Here is a 17,314-nt window from a genome sequence, read left to right on the forward strand (position 1 = left end):
ATATAAATCGCTCATTTACTATGGAAATAGTAGATGGTAAAATAGTAAAACTGCTGTCGAGATTGGGCCAACCGTTGTCGATATACAAACTCGTCGAGTTTCAAACCAGTCGAGGTTCGGACTATAAACCAATTTAACAACATGCAAATTTTTGGCGTGGCATGTACTTTTGCGAATATGTTCTGTTTTATACCACTTAGACATTTTAATTTTGGTTTAGGGTTATTGTACACGTTCCAACATATGCCCAAAGTAGGTATACGTTACTTATGTCAATCTTGTGGGCGTAGTGTATAAATATACAAGTTCGTATACTTATATACACATGTTTCTAACCAGATTATATACTCTCTCAGTATCCGTCTGCCAAGTTATAACGATAAGGTTTTAGTTGCGAAAAATCCGCTTTGTAGAGGATTGTATTTCGTAACTTCCAGTTCTGGGGGCTTCAAACATTTCCATTAAACGTTCAATCGAGTACAGTGAGCAGTAATGTAACCATTACAAAATATGGTCAAAATATGCATAACGGTACTGCATCACTTTTAATGCTTACCAGCTGGCCTCACTAAGTGAATCTCTGGTGAGACATTCACCTATTGAGACCAGCTAGTAATCATTACGTGTGATTGCCAGCTGGTAATAAATATATATAATTGTTAGAAACTCTGTTTTTTAAAAGAATGATAAAAGGCTATCAATACACTGAGTTTAGATTAAATTATACTTTGATATATATTGTATGTATTTGATGCTGTTAAATTAAAACTCTGATAGAAAGTCTCATATGGTGGAAAACATACCTTTGCATGAATCCTCGCTTACTATTTAGCACTATGCAACCGCACATGGTATTAATAATTCAGCGTATATTGGCGAGGTTGGTATTTTCCATTTCCGTTTTTCATTTGTCCTATAATAATGATTTATTCGCCTGATATAGAGACACATATATTACAACATGATGGTAAGCTTTCTTTTGCTGATGTTCAGATTGTTATAGGAAGCTTTCTTCCTTAAAAGGGTAGTTGATTAATAAAAAATATCATCAAATTCAGTATTTAGGCTGGTCAAGAAATACTAACAACAATCATCGATGTTTAGCTATATAAATATTTGCGTTGGCAGCTATCAAAATGTTTAGTGGGCTTCCTTTGAATTGTGGGCAAAGAGCAGCACCACTAAATTTAATTTTTCCTAATCAACAAAGAGACATTTATTTGCATTTTAAATGGTGAAAATATTTTGGCACACTGTCTTTGAATGTTTTAAAAGATCATTTATTCATGTGCTTAAATGGTTATCTTTATATCTTCGGTTATTTTGAGTAACTTTCTCTATTGTGATCACATCATGTTATGTAGTGACGCAGACACAGCTGAAGATATGCCTGGAGGTGATTGTTGCTCAGCCTACGGTTGTACAAACTCGTCTATCAAGCGAACAGGGGTAAAGTTTCACAGGTGAGTTTGTAGTAGAGATGCCCCGATTCTAAATTTACCAGCTGATTCATATACCGATCTGATAGACGTATACCGATTCTTATTGAAAACTAATCCGATTCAGATATTTTGTGTTGCATAGATAGTTGTTCATTTTATTATGCAAATGTAAATATAATGCAAAGAAAATATAAATATTAATATATTTATTTGTTTGTGTTTATGGAAAAAATATATATACATGCACGTATTCACATACTGACATACCGGGCATGTAGTAACAAAACAGTCCATGTTTCTTGTAATTGGTAAATAAAGGTAATTACTGTTAGTGGTACAGTTCTCTCTGTGATGATGAAGTCTCTCTTCTATTGCTGGATGAACTGCTGCGCCTGTACAAGTTTGGAGCAAATCAATGTTTCTTTTAATTACTGTTAGTGATTTAATTCTTTCAATAAGATGTCTCTTTTATCACTATCAATGTAGCCAGTCGTACTGAAGGGAGACTCACTTGCCGCAGATGATGGAGGACAGGCTAAATACCGATAAGCCACTGGGGTTTCCGGTTTTTGTACGATACAAACGATACATTGTATTGTCAGGATCAAGAGAGAGATAGATAACTTTATGCATCGACTGTTTAAATTACTTTCGTAATGCTAGTAAATAGAAATATTTCACTGCTGTCTTGTCTCCCATCTTTGCTATCTTGTTCGTAATTGGCTGCAATAAATCCTATCGCTGTAATTGAGAAAAACCACACTTTGTGATTACGTCCTGACTAAATTAAAAAGATTCCTCAGCTGTGTTGATCAGGCTATAGTCATGAAATAAATAGTGTGGCAGGCCCGAAATTCATTAGGTGAGAGTAAGGCGCTGTCAGCTGATGATTTTTTATTAGTGTAGCAGACTAAAATACGGTTTTCTGCTAAATAGTTGATCTGTATACACTATCAGAAGTTTCAGATTTTCTAGAAAAGATTGGCCGATACCGATTCAAATACTTAACACCCATATTGACACCGATACTGATTCCGATAGCAAAATCGGGGCAACTCTAGTTTGTAGAGCTGCTTAAATAGAGATGATGCATATTAGAGTGCTGTTAGAGTGTTATATACATAATATACGTACATATATATATTATGTATATATACTAATTTGGATAACAAAAGGGTGGAATGTTTGAACTGCTGTTATACTGTAAATACTGCAATTTTGTGTTCTGTTTTAGAATTGATCTATTTAGGCCTCAATTTTGACTTTTTAGGTTCAACTTTTGGATTGACAAAACTATTGATAGCTATTCACTTTTGTTAATCAATAGATAGTACCTAGGGTCATAGGGTCTCACAACATTTTTGCATTCTGATTTTTATGATCAGTAATGACTCATAAAATGCCACGGTAATCTTTAGAATAGATTTACTTGTTTTATTTTAGTTATTCAATCATATTGCAAACAAATAAACTTATATGTATATCTTTAGTAGTTGTTATAAATCGTTTGGCTGAGCTTCACCTACATGTACATGGCATTCTATAAACATCTGCTAAAAGTTCAAAATTCTGTATTTTTTGGTATTGGGGATCTTGTGTAGGTTTCCTCAAAACAACCCTGCCTTGCTCAAAGCCTGGATTATCGCAACAAAGTGGAAGAATTTTACACCAACAAAGTATTCAAAGATATGTTCAAATCACTTTAAAGACAGTGATTACAGTGGGATTGCTCGCCAGTCTCTTCTCTTGCCCACGGCTGTTCCCTCCATCTTCGACTTTCCAAAGCATCTGCAGGTATTTGAGGGTCGATACCGCTGTTGTTATTTAACCCTTTGGCTGGGTTAAAGCCCGGCAAAAACACCCGAGTCGTGTAATTTATGTTTCAAAATTCAATAAAATTGGTATTTTATGAACATGCATAGCTCAAATCTTAAATTTATTTCTATGAACAAAGTCTTTTGTACATAAACATTCATTTACATATATACTACTACAAAAAAATACAACCATGTGCAATAGTCCCTGTATGAAATGCTTGGAAGCGCTTCTTGCGGTAGAGTCAAACGCTATAACGTAGCCGTGCGAGCTACCATAACGATCGTTTTTCTCTGTAAATTCCAAGTACAGTCAAACATGGATAACCTGCCCACGGATAGCTCGAACACATGGTTAACTCAAATGGTTTCTTTGGTCCGTTCAAACGTAATGATAAATTCCTATAGATAACTCGAACTCAACACTGTTAACTCGAACTGTTTCTTGCCCAACGACTACCGAAACGGTTGTTATCGCTTTAGAAAATCACTTTATTCCAAGCCATAGAGGTAAACCTCAACTTTTCGTAATTCATAAGCGTCGCTATTACCACCATCGACAAAATATTTTTGTCAACGATTTTTCTAAAGTTTGGTGAAATTTGATTTATACCAAACATCCGCTTAGCGATCGCCCTTCGGAAGCAAGGAAAGTGGTATTCGTTAAGAGCAACACTCCGAGGCAGTTCAATTAGAAGTTTTGCGAGGTTCTACGGTACGTTGTATATCACTCTATCACTCACGCTTTTTGAATGTATACTTATTGAACGTACATGTATTCTGTGTTTAGGTCAAACGATGAATAGTTTTCCGACGTTGATTTCGTGTTGAATCAACGTCGGAATGTTTAAAACGTCTTAAAAGTTGTTGTAATTAAACGTATACGTTGTCTTAGCTAAAAAAAACTATTCATCGTTTGACTTAAACACAGAATACGTGTGTACACTCAATAAGTATCCATTCAAAAAGCGTGAGTGATATACAATGTACCGTAAAACCTCGTAAAACTTCTAATTGAACTGCCTCGGAGTGTTGCTCTTAACGAATCTCAAGTAAAATGAGATAATCTTTGCATAAACTTCAAGAAAAATCGGCGAAATTGATCGTGGGTAGAACGCTCAAAAGAAAAAGATGTCTTTTCTTTTGAGCATTTCAACAACGATCAAGTTTTGCCAATGTCAATCTAAAAAACGTCCTGGCAATAACATCACCTCAAACAACAAACCAGTCTCAAGTGATAGAAAAATCTCTATACTTTTTGATAAAAACGTTTTAAACTTTACATTAGAAGCATTTAATTTAAAACAAGCCATTTGTGCTTTTGATTTATATTATAGTTTGTATATGTACATGTATCTACTAATAAATAAGTAAATACATGGACTTGTGGCAGTGCACTGATAACTTGAACGCTCTGATAATTCGAACACTTTCGCTCGGTCCCGTGAAGTTCGAGTTATCCATGTTTGACTGTATATTAAAAGTCCAAAAAGTTTACATTACTTCTATCATCTGAATTATTTTTATTTTGATCAGACAAAAAATCACTAATAATCGCAGGATCAAATTTTTATTTTATTTTACCGTTTTGAAAGTCGAGCCGATGTTGACTGGTTTTTCCAACTTTTATTGCTTTCCAAGGAGGCCCGATTTGTTTAGCTTTTAGCACCAAGCAACGCCTCTCAGATAATCGTTTCATATTGTAATTCATCGACAATTATCTTGTTGATGATATTTAAAACTTACTAGTGTTCATATTCTTCGTTTAACATTACTGGACGACAGCTTTATAAACATCGACCAAAAGGGACATAAATGTCGTTTCCCCGCGCAACCGATAAACGACATTTGGGCATTTCTGGTTAAGCATAAAAAGGTCCAGGTTTCTTTTATTATTACAATTTTTAAACCTTCAAGTAAGATGTTTTGTCATTGGTTCACAATACAGATACGAAATAGGTCAAGAGTGAGTTGTTTTGTCATTGGTTCACAAAACAGATACGAAATAGGTCAAGATACTTAAAACATTCACCTCGCATTCAAACTAAGCTATTTTATATGTTTGCGTATTCATTTTCCTTGTACCGTCCGCCCTCGTTTATTCAGACTGATACAGACTGGGTCATGTCCAGATATTGACTAAGTCCGGATATTGAAAATTGACTACCGTATTGTACATTAAACAGCCTATATTGTCATGCACACATCTATTCTACAATGTTGTACAATATGCATATACAGTAGACATGATAATAAAATATGGTTACATCTGCAGTAGGGCACATTATAATATTAATGTCAGTAGTAATAACAAATGGAAATTACAGTACAACACTCTGGTAGGAAACTCACTCACAAGCGTTGTTTGCGTTGCCTATCGCGTAAGCCACCTATTCTTCAAAGTTGTCGTTCTTTGGACAGACAAGGCCTTATCAGCCAATTGTGTGTACCACGGAGCTGTCTGAACTCCAGGAGTTGTCTGGACAATTGAAAGTCTTGACAAAGGGGTTGACTGTAAACCAAAAAACTTCAAATTACCATTATACTGATATATATATATATTACCAGCTGTACTACCAGGCGTTGCCAAGATAATACAAAAGTCTTTGCACAGAAAATTGATGTGTGTTTAACATGTAAAAGCATTTGCCATTCTAACTTTTAAACTACATATCATGAGAAAGGTGTTTTGTGTAGTTGAAATAAATTAAGAGAAAATAAAACCAACTGTAAAGGTTTTCAGACTTACTCAAACAACTGTAACTTTCACACTTCATATCATGAGGAAAATGTTTTGTGCAGGTCAAATAAATTTAAAGAAATGAAACAACTATAAAAGGGTTTAGATATAAATGTGAAATAATTAGCAAGTAATAGCTAAATTATGTCAGTTTTGCTACGATTACAATAAAAGGTGATTCAGTAATGATACAATTAATACGAACTGAGAAAACAAAATAAAAATTCTGAATTTGTTGAATTAATAATAACAATTCTTGCATAGAAGTGTGTGTGATTGTGTATAAAAAAGTTACTGTTCTACCAGAAGCTATCCATCGAAACTTGGAATAGGACGACACTAGAGCCTCTCGAACCTCTCGACACTGGTACAAATGTAAAATAGATATCGTACTGTTCTTGTGTGACCGAACAGAGAGAGAATGTCGAGGCTTTTCTCAAGGAGATAATATAATTGTCCATGTGAAAAGATTTGGCCTTGACCCCAGATATAGTGATTGAACTTTACGAAAAATATTTCTTCACAGGGGCATCGTAACGCGTTGCTAAAATAGTTATCGTGTGGATACGATATACCGAATATGATAACGTCAGCGATCAATATGACTTATGTAGCTCAGTGGTAGAGCGCTTGGATACAAACCTTGCGGATGCCTTCGTCGCGAGATCAAATCTATCCACATGCTATTAATAGCTATAGCTGGACCCGTATACACACATGTACACATACGCATGACCAGCTTTGAGAAATATTTATATAAATATACCATTATAATAATATTATATTGTATTAGTAATATAATATAACTAAATTATATTAGAAAAATATAATATTATTATAATGATATAATATTATTGTTAATAATAATATTATTATATTATAATGTAATTGTTATAATAATATATTGTAATAATATACTAGTATAAAATTATACCAATATACCATTATATACAAATTAATCATCTGTACACATTATTAAAATTCCCGTAATGCTATATTGTTTTACCCGAGTTTACCTACATACATAGTGTATTTATTATTTACCTAAATGTAGTTTGACAAAATATTAACAATAATATAGCTGTCTAGAAGCAATTTGTTTGACATACATAATTCAAATACTTATTAGTTTGTATTTAATTTATGTACAACAGCTAAACTAGCACAAACTTTAGACTATTCTGCTATAATATAAATATATATATAATAATAATATATAAAATTTATACTTATACACATTAGTAAAAAGAGTGCTCAATGTTTTGAGTAAAAACAGGGCTGATATAAAACTATGTGTACTAAAAAAACTACAAGTTTTGTTAAAACATTTTATTACTTAAAGTTTCGTGCGTTAGCCTAACGCACGTAACTTTAAGTAATAAAATGTTTTAACAAAACTTGTAGTTTTTTAGTACACATAATTTAATAATAATATATATATACATTTGTATATATAAGGTCTGACTTCCTACTGATGACCGGGTGACCATTTGAAATCTACGGTAACTATTGATTTAGTAGGCGGTGTTAATGTTTCTGAACTCACTGTAGATCACTTAACAAGTGTTGGAATGTTCGCAGCATAACTAAGCCAACTTCAAATTCCTAGATGAAGTTTAAATTACATTTTCTCTTTGAAGTGGCTGTCAGCAGCTGTTTTTATAATGATCTACCAGTTTATATTTATGGAAATATTTGCTGGTTTTTGCAAACCTTTGACATTTGCTCGACTTTCCCATTTTACCATGACATTTTTGGTATCTACTGGGCATTTCATCATTGGATTTATGGCGTTACAGTGGCACGGTTATTAGATTATAGCTACCGTATATTTTTTGCAAGAGTTCAAAAATCTTCATTTTTATCCAATGCTCATTGTGTAAAAGCAAAACATGTTAGAGCCGCTAGATAAAGCAGGTATTACTGACATGACAAGCTGTGGTAATACTTGTTCTAGAAAAAAAAGGGAGTGGAAAGAAAGAGAAGGGTTCTACAAGCACCTCGGAGGAGAAGTCCCATATTGATTCGCTATAAGGAAACGATCGACTCAGGTGCACAGGCACATACACTCAGAAATGAGCATGCATACTTCAAAACGCAAGGTATGAATTTGTTGGTTCACTGAACGTAGCGGCTATAGGATAGAAAATTAAGACAACAGCGCTCGCTGAAAACCGCAGAAAAGTGGTGACTGCGTAGCTATCAAAGTTTTTACAAGGACAGACAACTTTACTTGATTCAACTTCTATAGCAACTTGTACCCTAACAGTATCGAAGGTTGTGAGAGACCATCATGTGTGTCAATGAAGCAAAAATAATAAGTATGCGCATAATTATTCTAAAGTCCTGGAAAGAAAATGGTTGGTGCAGGTGGTAGCAGCCGGGCAGTGACACCGAATAGTGTGAGATCAAATCCCATATAAAGCGACATTTTTCTTAACTTCCTATCGGGGCTTGAAACTGGTGAACAAGACTTTTATTATAGTGGAAAAGATGAGTCAGATTTCTTTCTCTCGTTTTGTCATTCTTTAACTACACAAGTTAATAAATAGTCTCCTATGGCAGGCAGAGTGAGTACCTAGGCTATTAGGTTAATCATCTGAGACTAGTCGGAGGTGTGCATGAACATATAACTATTTCATTAAAATATCTTCTTTCAGTCATAGCTTGAGTCATTAATCAATCACTGTTTTCATTATTGCTATCTATCTGTCAACTTTGCTAATTGCGTTGTGTTATCAGCGCTATGTCACTGCCACCCTACTTTCTGTAGAAAATAGTTTGCACAAATATCGCGTTGTGTGTTGAAAATTTCATGTATAGAGGTGATCTCATGTTGAGGTTCGACTTATATAATATACTAGATTATAATCAATTTGTAATATAGCCTATTCGAGTGATAAATAAAGATATCCTCATCGGTAGCTAACATGACAGAGGATGGAACTAACCAAAAGTTGTCTTGTTGCATCCTTTATTAGAAGTTGTCTTCTATTTTTTTACACATTTCCCAATGTCTGTACTTGAAGCTTGAAGTTGGCTAATGCCACCAGGAGTTATCTGTACCTGTTATTCCCATGCCTGTCCAATTCTATGGTCACCCACTACATCGTTACAGTTATTGCAGGCTTGTGTCAATCTGCAGGAGTTGTTGGCCAATCGGTGCAAGAAGAGAGATGTATCTCTGCAGTGTCCAGTACAAACGCTGTCGGAGAGACCTCTAACAGCTCTAAAGACATGCTCTCGGAAGTCATGGAATCAGAGCTTATTGGTATGGTACCCCACACGAAGGGTGTTCTTAAGGGGTGCATGCATAGCATTTAGATTTCAATCAAACACTGCTCACGTGCAATTGAGGAAAGACCGTGGTAGTTTGTGTCTAGATTGTGTCTACATTAGAGTAGTGGTTTATAACTTGGGTTCGAGCTAACTCTAGGGGCGTGAGTTCGTCTGAGGGATTCGGTGGAGGTCTCTTTAAGGCAACAACAGGTCACATTGTATGGCAAGGTCATAGTTTTATGAAAATATATTTAATTTTCTGTGAGTTCATGCATTATATTGGTTTTGTTCCTTGAACACAGTTATGTTAATACACAGTTCATTTGTGCATCAGTATAACATAGACCTATCTTGAACGGGAGCAAAATAATATTTTATTTCTCAATAAAAAAGGCATTGGTGAAAGCACGTATGAAACTGTTGGGTTCAGTACTGCCAACTGGTTAAGAACTATTTCATTAGAGTACATGTGTACGATAGCCAAATGTAGTGTTCATTCAAGGTGGCTAAGCTGTGTTAACGCAGCATAAAATATGTGCCTCAAGATTATTATAGATATTTAATGTTTTATAGGCTATTATAATCAAATACTTAACTCAGCATAACAGAGGCATTTGGTAGTTGCTAAAAGTGTTTTATTGGGTTCGTTAGTGGGCTATTCTTCAATCAAGAGAAGATAACTCCAAGTTAATGGTTGCACATATTGTAGGTCTAAACAATTGCTTCTACTCAGTTGTACTCCTTTCAATGAAAAATTCTTTATATTTTGTCACAAGCATGCCTCTGGAGTACACGTAGGTATTTCAAAGATATCTGTAATATCGGGTCTGTTGACAGAAGATGAAAGCATTCACTCTGATGAACATAGCATCGGAGCAGTGGAAGATAGCAGCAATGGTGGAGAAAAACCAAACTCGACTGAAACAGTTATGGAATCCGAGCTTATTGGTAGAGTCTTATTTTACCCTTTTAAGTTTTTTTTAGCACCTTACATTACACTAATAACATTGACAAAATATAAAGAACTTTTCATTGAAAGGAGTACAATTGAGTAGAAGCACTTGTTTAGACCTACAATATGTGCAACCATTAACTTGGAGTTATCTTCTCTTGATTGAAGAATAGCCCACTAACGAATCCAATAAAACACTTTTAGCAACTACCAAATACCTCTGTTTATGCTGATTAAAGGTTGACTTGCAACAAAATTCATATTACAGTTATTTGATATGAAAGGTTCACCATGTCTTACTCTGTTGTGTTGTAGGTGCAAAATATGTGGGAATGTGATTACAAGCTCTTAAAAGTTCATAAACGAACAGTTAATCGCAGCCACACGAGACCGCCGTAGTTTGGATTCTCTTTCTAAAACGGCTCAAATGTGATGTAACTGTGTTAGATGGTTTCTGTTTACACTTTTATGAAACCTTATTCATCAAAATATTTCACAAATATGCTTCACGCATTCAATAAAACCATGTCTATTGTTCTTACGCGTCTATTTTATCGTCATTTTAATGCTGTCACTTTCAGCAGTGATATCTTATAACATACCGTAAAATTCGTTTAATTTTTTAGCCTTAGCTTGAAAGAGTAAATATCATTGTCTGATAATCATGACGAGCCTGTTGGTCACCTGTGATAATCGAAAAGTGCTGCAAAAATTATTTGCGAAGTATTGGGTCACATGATCAGATTACGACTTGCCGATTAGACCGAAACAAAACTGTAAAGTAGAGAGCATCTATATTTGATACGGGGTCTTCGGTAAAACCCGAAGTGTTTGTCATAAACTAGTGCTACGAGAAGTTTTATATTGAGCTTTTTATTGGCCTTTCAATTCACGGGAGAACATCACATGACAAGACGATAACCAAATTTCATGACTACATCAGAGAAGTAAAGAGATTCCAATCTGCGGCGGCTTTTCATTTTTGAGCTTTTAAGAGCTTGTAATCACATTTTCACATATTTGGCACCTACAACACAACAGAGTGAGACATGGTGAATCTTTTGATAGCAAATATCTGTAATGTGAATTTTGTCGCAAGCCAACCTTTAATCAGCATAAACAGAGGTATTTGGTAGTTGCTAAAAGTGTTTTATTGGATTCGTTAGTGGGCTATTCTTCAATCAAGAGAAGATAACTCCAAGTTAATGGTTTCACATATTGTAGGTCTAAACAAGTGCTTCTACTCAGTTGTACTCCTTTCAATGAAAAGTTCTTTATATTTTGTCACGAGCATGCCTCTAGAGTACAAGTAGGTATTTCAAAGATATCTGTAATATTGGGTCTGTTGACAGAAGATGAAAGCATTCACTCTGATGAACATAGCATCGGAGCAGTGGAAGATAGCGGCAATGGTGGAGAAAAACCAAACTCGACTGAAACAGTTATGGAATCCGAGCTTTTTGGTAGAGTCTTATTTTACCCTTTTAAATTTTTTCTGTTCAGTTCAAGCACCTATTGAATGGTTGTCGTGGCTTCCTGCCTCGTCATTGCTGTCTGTCCTCTGTTATTATTACTAGCACCCTTGTCAGTCCTGTGCACCGGGGGAGATCATCATGAGTAATCACTATGTGCCCTATCACTAATTATCCCATTACCCTAGGACACTTATGTATTTGCGTCATCTAACTTTTGCATTTTCGCGGATTCATGCTCTCGCGAAAATTTCATGAGCTAAACTATCATAACGAACGAGCGAAAACGCGAAAATAAATAGTTTTGTTCATTGATATCCACAATAAAATCATCATATTAGAAATGCAGGTAATCTTTGTGTATGTTTGGGCTCATTGGGCAATTTCTGCTAAACTCATTATAGCTAATACTCCGACTGAGCAGCGTGGCAAAGCAAATTGAGATAACAAGTTTTTTTGGAAAAGCCAAGACAAATGAGGAAGATGATATTAGTTTAGTCACTGAATTTGGAACTGATGAGGATGAAAGTCTGGTAGGGAAAGTCATAAAATTGAATAATGTTTATTGTAGCGATGAATTTTATTACCAACCAAAAACAATAACAACCTTGAGCCATGGCCACCGCGTGCTGTAAATACTTGAGATCTAATATTGATACCACATCAGTCACGGCGGCAAGGACCTAGACATCATTGATAGTCCAAGAAACAAATAGCGGCAAGCGATCAAGTTGCATTGTCGATCTCGCCCACACATTTCTACCCGCGGTTCACAAATACAAACTGGTCCAAATAGAAAAAAATTTTGCTAGTGAACTGGACCTGAGAAATCTAATTATGTTTGTTTTACTGCATTTATTTTTACATCACTATATTTTCGCACTCATCAGATCCGCGAAATCAAGTTGCAGCGAAATTTTACTCTGTATGCTACTCACGAAACTAAATACTAGCGAAATATAAGTGTCCTAAGGTAACTAGCAAGATGACTGAGTAGTGCAGTGGTTAGCACGCCAGTCTAGAAGACAGAGGGTTAGAGTTCAATTCCTGTGTGAGGCAAAATCTTTTTACTAATGCTGTTACCCGTTACCGTAGCTTCGGACAAGGGATCCCATTTACTATTATAGTAAAGATTATTATTAACAGATAATCACACCTACCATAATTAACCTAATTACGAACACATAATTACTAATTAGTATTAGTAATAATGTGTTATTATAATGAGCCCAATATTACCATGAATTTGACTATCATTTGTTCATGTTTGATTCTGCATTCCGGACTATAGGCTTTCATGTCAGCAGCTTTGATTCTCCGCTTAATGTCTTGGTTCTGTTTGCTTCCGTCACATACTGTCAAAAGCTTTGTTATCTCATCGTTACAGACCTAGATCTAGATAAGGACATAAAGCAGCTGTCCATTCAGTTGGAGGAGAAGCTAGCAGCTGTTCGGTACACAGCAGAGTTACAGAGTGCTCTTGCCCATTTTGGACACAGACTCCAGGCTTGCACTTCGACAGAAGATCTTATACAGCTGCTCAAAGAAAAACCGCCATCTTGATTTGATGAAATGGTGGGTGGGATGGTTTTACTTACTCTTTCCCCTCGCCGCTTCAAAACCTTTTCATAAAGTTTTGTTGTCATTCAGATAGCCTGCAGCATGTGCCTAGATTTCCAGCACATCTTGTTACACTGCTTTTGCAACATTTCCTAAACGTGTTCATTCAAGGGCAACTGTTCATTGTTGCATTAAGGGCATGTTTATTGTTGTATTAAGGGCCAACTGTCCTTAATACATGCGAAGGCCTGTTCATGAGTTTCTAATCAGATGGGTGTTTAAGAGACTGGCTCTCAGGTATCAGATGGAGTTTTAAAACCTAATATTTTGACGGCTTGCAAGAACAGACAGAGTATCCTTCGTTTTTTCGTGATGTCATTCTATCGTTGTCTGCCATCTTTATGGACAACTTTGATCGTTAAAAACACGAAGCTTCTGCAATTAACTACTGCAAACAATGCTTTTGTTTGCAAATTTTTTATTTTAGTATCAAAACAACACTGAAAAATACTATTAATCAAGAGAATGACGATCGTTTTCTACAAAGATGGCGGCTTTTTTGTGGACGAGCGCATGTGCAAACAGGGTGATGGAGTCAAAAGAAACGATGGATAGGGGTGAAGTTTGAAGTGTGAAGTTTGGATGAAATTGGCCACAAAATGGCGGAAACACCTGGTGTTTACGCAGACTAACAGACAGACACACAGTGACAAAGTTTGATATATTAAAGAGAGAGTTAAACTCACATTCAGATAGAGTTGTTCACCAGCTTTTATGTACAGTCACCTTTGATTTATGATCACTTCTACACCTATTTGTCTCAACATAAAAAGATATCTCCAACGTACAATTTCAGAAGTTTTTTGAAAAATTGCAGTTTTGTAAATTGGTACAGGTATATGCAGTTCTTTTTCACGTAATTTTCTTCTGTGGTGCTTTTATAACATCCAACAGTGTATCAAATAGCAAGTGATGGGATAACAAAAACCTAAAACTGATCAAGGTGTGGAGGCTGCTTGTAGTATTTTAAGATAAATGTAGAAAATATTATGTGTGAATAAAAAGTATCATCAAGTTACCGGTATGTTTATTTAGTGTTCACAAAGTCTCTGTGATATACATGTAAATATGCTCAAAGCTCATTATCCTAATCTAAACATATATAAATCTCAGTGTCTGTTTGTCATTTGTCGGTCTGTTGTCCGTATGTTACAATATAAAGTTACAGAAATAAAAAACATTCCGCACTCGTATCTAACTCAAACAACGATTTTGCAGACAATCATGTTATCCAAACAGCAGACTTACGATACAGTGGAAAAATTAGCAAACTCGAATAACACCAGCATGAAGTTCGTGGTTATGTGAGAGATCATGATGAGTAACGATTATACGTGTAATTACCTCAAGCAGAAGCAAGCTTGCTGCGTGGTTTAGTGGTTGTGTGCTTGGCTTTACACCCATTCATGTGTAGAATATATGGGTTTGAATCTTGTGAGATGTAATTTTTTTTCTTAATGCCCAGATGGCATTAAGAAAATTAATGCCCGACAAAGATTTAGACTAGCTTGAGTTACTCAAATTCATTTGGTAAGGAAATGTAGCCAATGGCAACTACATTACCTGTCACTGCTTTAAGCTGTTTTTAATCTTTAGTGAATGTGTAGCATAAGAAGTAAGAAGTGTTTTGTTGTCTCGAGCTTTCAAATATATGTATTTGAATTATGCTTTGGCTGGATAAACACAGAAATAATCAAACACCTTCAATTAAATGTTAGAATGGAAGATGTTGTTTATTATCCAAGTAACGTCGGATATCAGCTAGTCCTATATTTCTCAAAGCACCAACAGCAGTGCTTGTCTAAAAATTACATAAACTGATTTTACTATCGGCATGATAAAATAACTCCTAAGTGCATTACTGTTCACTGTAACTATTCAAAATGGTGCTAGTAATTAAAAGAATATTTTAATGTGTCAAATACTATCTGTATTTTTTAGTTTTTTTACAAAAAAACATCTGGTAGATGAATTTTACATATTTGAGATACTTCCTGCTAAATATTGAAGTCGTATAACACGTAATCATTGGTTCTTGTTATAATTTCTAGTGCTGTGAATGGGTGCTCAGTCTAATGCTCACATGAAGTCAACTATGACAGGATAGAGTGCATGGGTGGCAGCACAACTGTTAATTGAGTGATCTTAGCTCGGCAGCAGTCTCTGGGACATGAAATGAGTCAACAACCATCAGTTTACATCAGGTGATGCGGTAGTTGTGCTCTCCTGATGCCTTTTTTTACGTCACTTCTGTAAATATGCTTAAAAATAGCTGTTGACTTCAGATGTTATCTCTATGTTCATCATAGAAGTGTATGTTGGTGGGACTGATAACAACTATAGAGCGGTACATAGGCAATTATTATTGATTCAGTTAGTAAGTGTACATACTATTGCGCAGTCAGCTGTAAAGTGTTGTTGGTGTAATGCTGTTAATAGTGATGCATTTTACTATTATTTGGAAATAATTTAATAATTATTTCATGTATGTCAAAGATGTTACATTATGCTGAGTGCATTTTTAACATGGCATGTTCCTAGCCTTTGTGTTAAGTGGTTATGTCTATCAATTTTCCCACAATTTTCTCAAGGCATGCAGCTGTCTCCAAAAGTTGCTCAATTTGACGATATATTGTCTTGTACATTGATAGAGCATTGCTTAATAAACAACATAAATCCTTTGTAAGACGGAATTCTAACCCAGTTTTTATTGGCTGATATTATGTCTGTTCAAGGAAATAAAAGAAATCTAGTTTTTAGTAGATATATTGACACAATTCAGATGAACCTTGAGGGTTGATGCGTGATCGACTCATTATCGATGTAAACTTGGTCAGTTCTGTTCATATATGCCATAGGCTAAGTTAACCGAGCAAGTTGTACTTTTTTTCTCTCATATAGTTATTCCTTCAAGAAAAAGGAAAGTTTCGAACAGGGAAGATCATGTGATTCCAATTCCACAAATTCTAGTTGATTGTCGAAATTAAATTCATAAACAAAGAAACTGCATGTCAACCTATTCCGGGTGTTTATCGCGATCTGTTTAAAGTATCTGGAAACCTTTCTATAGGTTATTCATATTTCAAATATATAGGCAATCAATGTTTCACCATATGTTGGTTTAAGTTAAAATACAATAAATTATTTTTCTGTCGCATCAAAATCATGACCTACAATCTTCTATGAGATATTGTTTGCAGCTTTTAAAATCATAGAAAATTATTTCATCAAGTTATTAGATTTGTTGTCTGAAAAATAAAGACCGTAATAAAACATCCTGCTGGGCCATCAATTCATGCTAGAGTTGTATCATTTACATGGAATATCAATTTTGGAAATTCAATGACTCTGTTCGAGTTGATAAAGCAAGGTGTGCACTAGCTAATCACATGTTATCAGATTGAGGCCGATTAAAGATGTTCTTTACATGTGTTATAGTATATTTCTTTAGTGTAAGTTGATGGGTGCTCACACAATTTGAAGGCGCCATCAGGCGTGGCAACTATGATTTGTTGGGGACTCAGCAAAAAATAGACACAATGAAGAGATATTTATTTGAGTGATGCCCATAAAAAAGAATAGAAGTGAGTGGACATTTTGCGTCACTGCAACATCTTACACCGCGTATACCCTAGCCAATAATCTGGCATACCGCCAAAAGCATAAAAAATCACCATCAAAAACACGAGCTATAGCCATTTAATCGTGAAAAAATATTGTATTGCTACACTAAAAATATGCTGACCAACCGAACAGGTTGAACTGATTGTTTTGTCTTGATAACCAATCGAAGCGGGTGGAGTACACAGTTTCATTTTCTCAGGAAGAGCAAGTTTGTTTTCACGTTGCTAGGGCAACTATGAATCATCAATATGAACAACAACTGTATTTTCATTTCAAGTCTATCAGCACCATAGATCAGCCAAAGCGTCCTCCTGCACAAGTTGGTCATTACAAAAATATACATAAAACTTACAGCAAATTATTGGCTAATA

General features: G+C 35.2%; 1 protein-coding gene across 6 annotated transcripts in view; it reads left to right on the plus strand.

Moving 5' to 3' along the window:
- The window catches only part of LOC137403550 (THAP domain-containing protein 5-like), a 290,272-nt gene extending 274,244 nt beyond the window's left edge, over nt 1-16,028 (plus strand). For 2 of the 6 annotated variants that reach the window (XM_068089502.1, XM_068089496.1), the window contains 8 exons: nt 1,365-1,463; nt 3,044-3,236; nt 7,954-8,098; nt 9,124-9,267; nt 10,113-10,223; nt 11,580-11,690; nt 13,087-13,274; nt 15,371-16,028. In XM_068089502.1, the coding sequence (XP_067945603.1) occupies nt 1,365-1,463; nt 3,044-3,236; nt 7,954-8,098; nt 9,124-9,267; nt 10,113-10,223; nt 11,580-11,690; nt 13,087-13,262 (979 nt within the window). In that variant the 3' untranslated portion in view covers nt 13,263-13,274; nt 15,371-16,028. The remainder of the gene's footprint in view (nt 1-1,364; nt 1,464-3,043; nt 3,237-7,953; nt 8,099-9,123; nt 9,268-10,112; nt 10,224-11,579; nt 11,691-13,086; nt 13,275-15,370) is intronic. The other 4 variants (XM_068089497.1, XM_068089498.1, XM_068089500.1 and 1 more) reach the window with 4 other exon arrangements.
- Nucleotides 16,029-17,314: the final 1,286 nt, after the last annotated feature.

Source organism: Watersipora subatra, chromosome 9 (assembly GCF_963576615.1).
Source record: "Watersipora subatra chromosome 9, tzWatSuba1.1, whole genome shotgun sequence".
Taxonomy (NCBI): Eukaryota; Metazoa; Bryozoa; class Gymnolaemata; order Cheilostomatida; family Watersiporidae; genus Watersipora; species Watersipora subatra.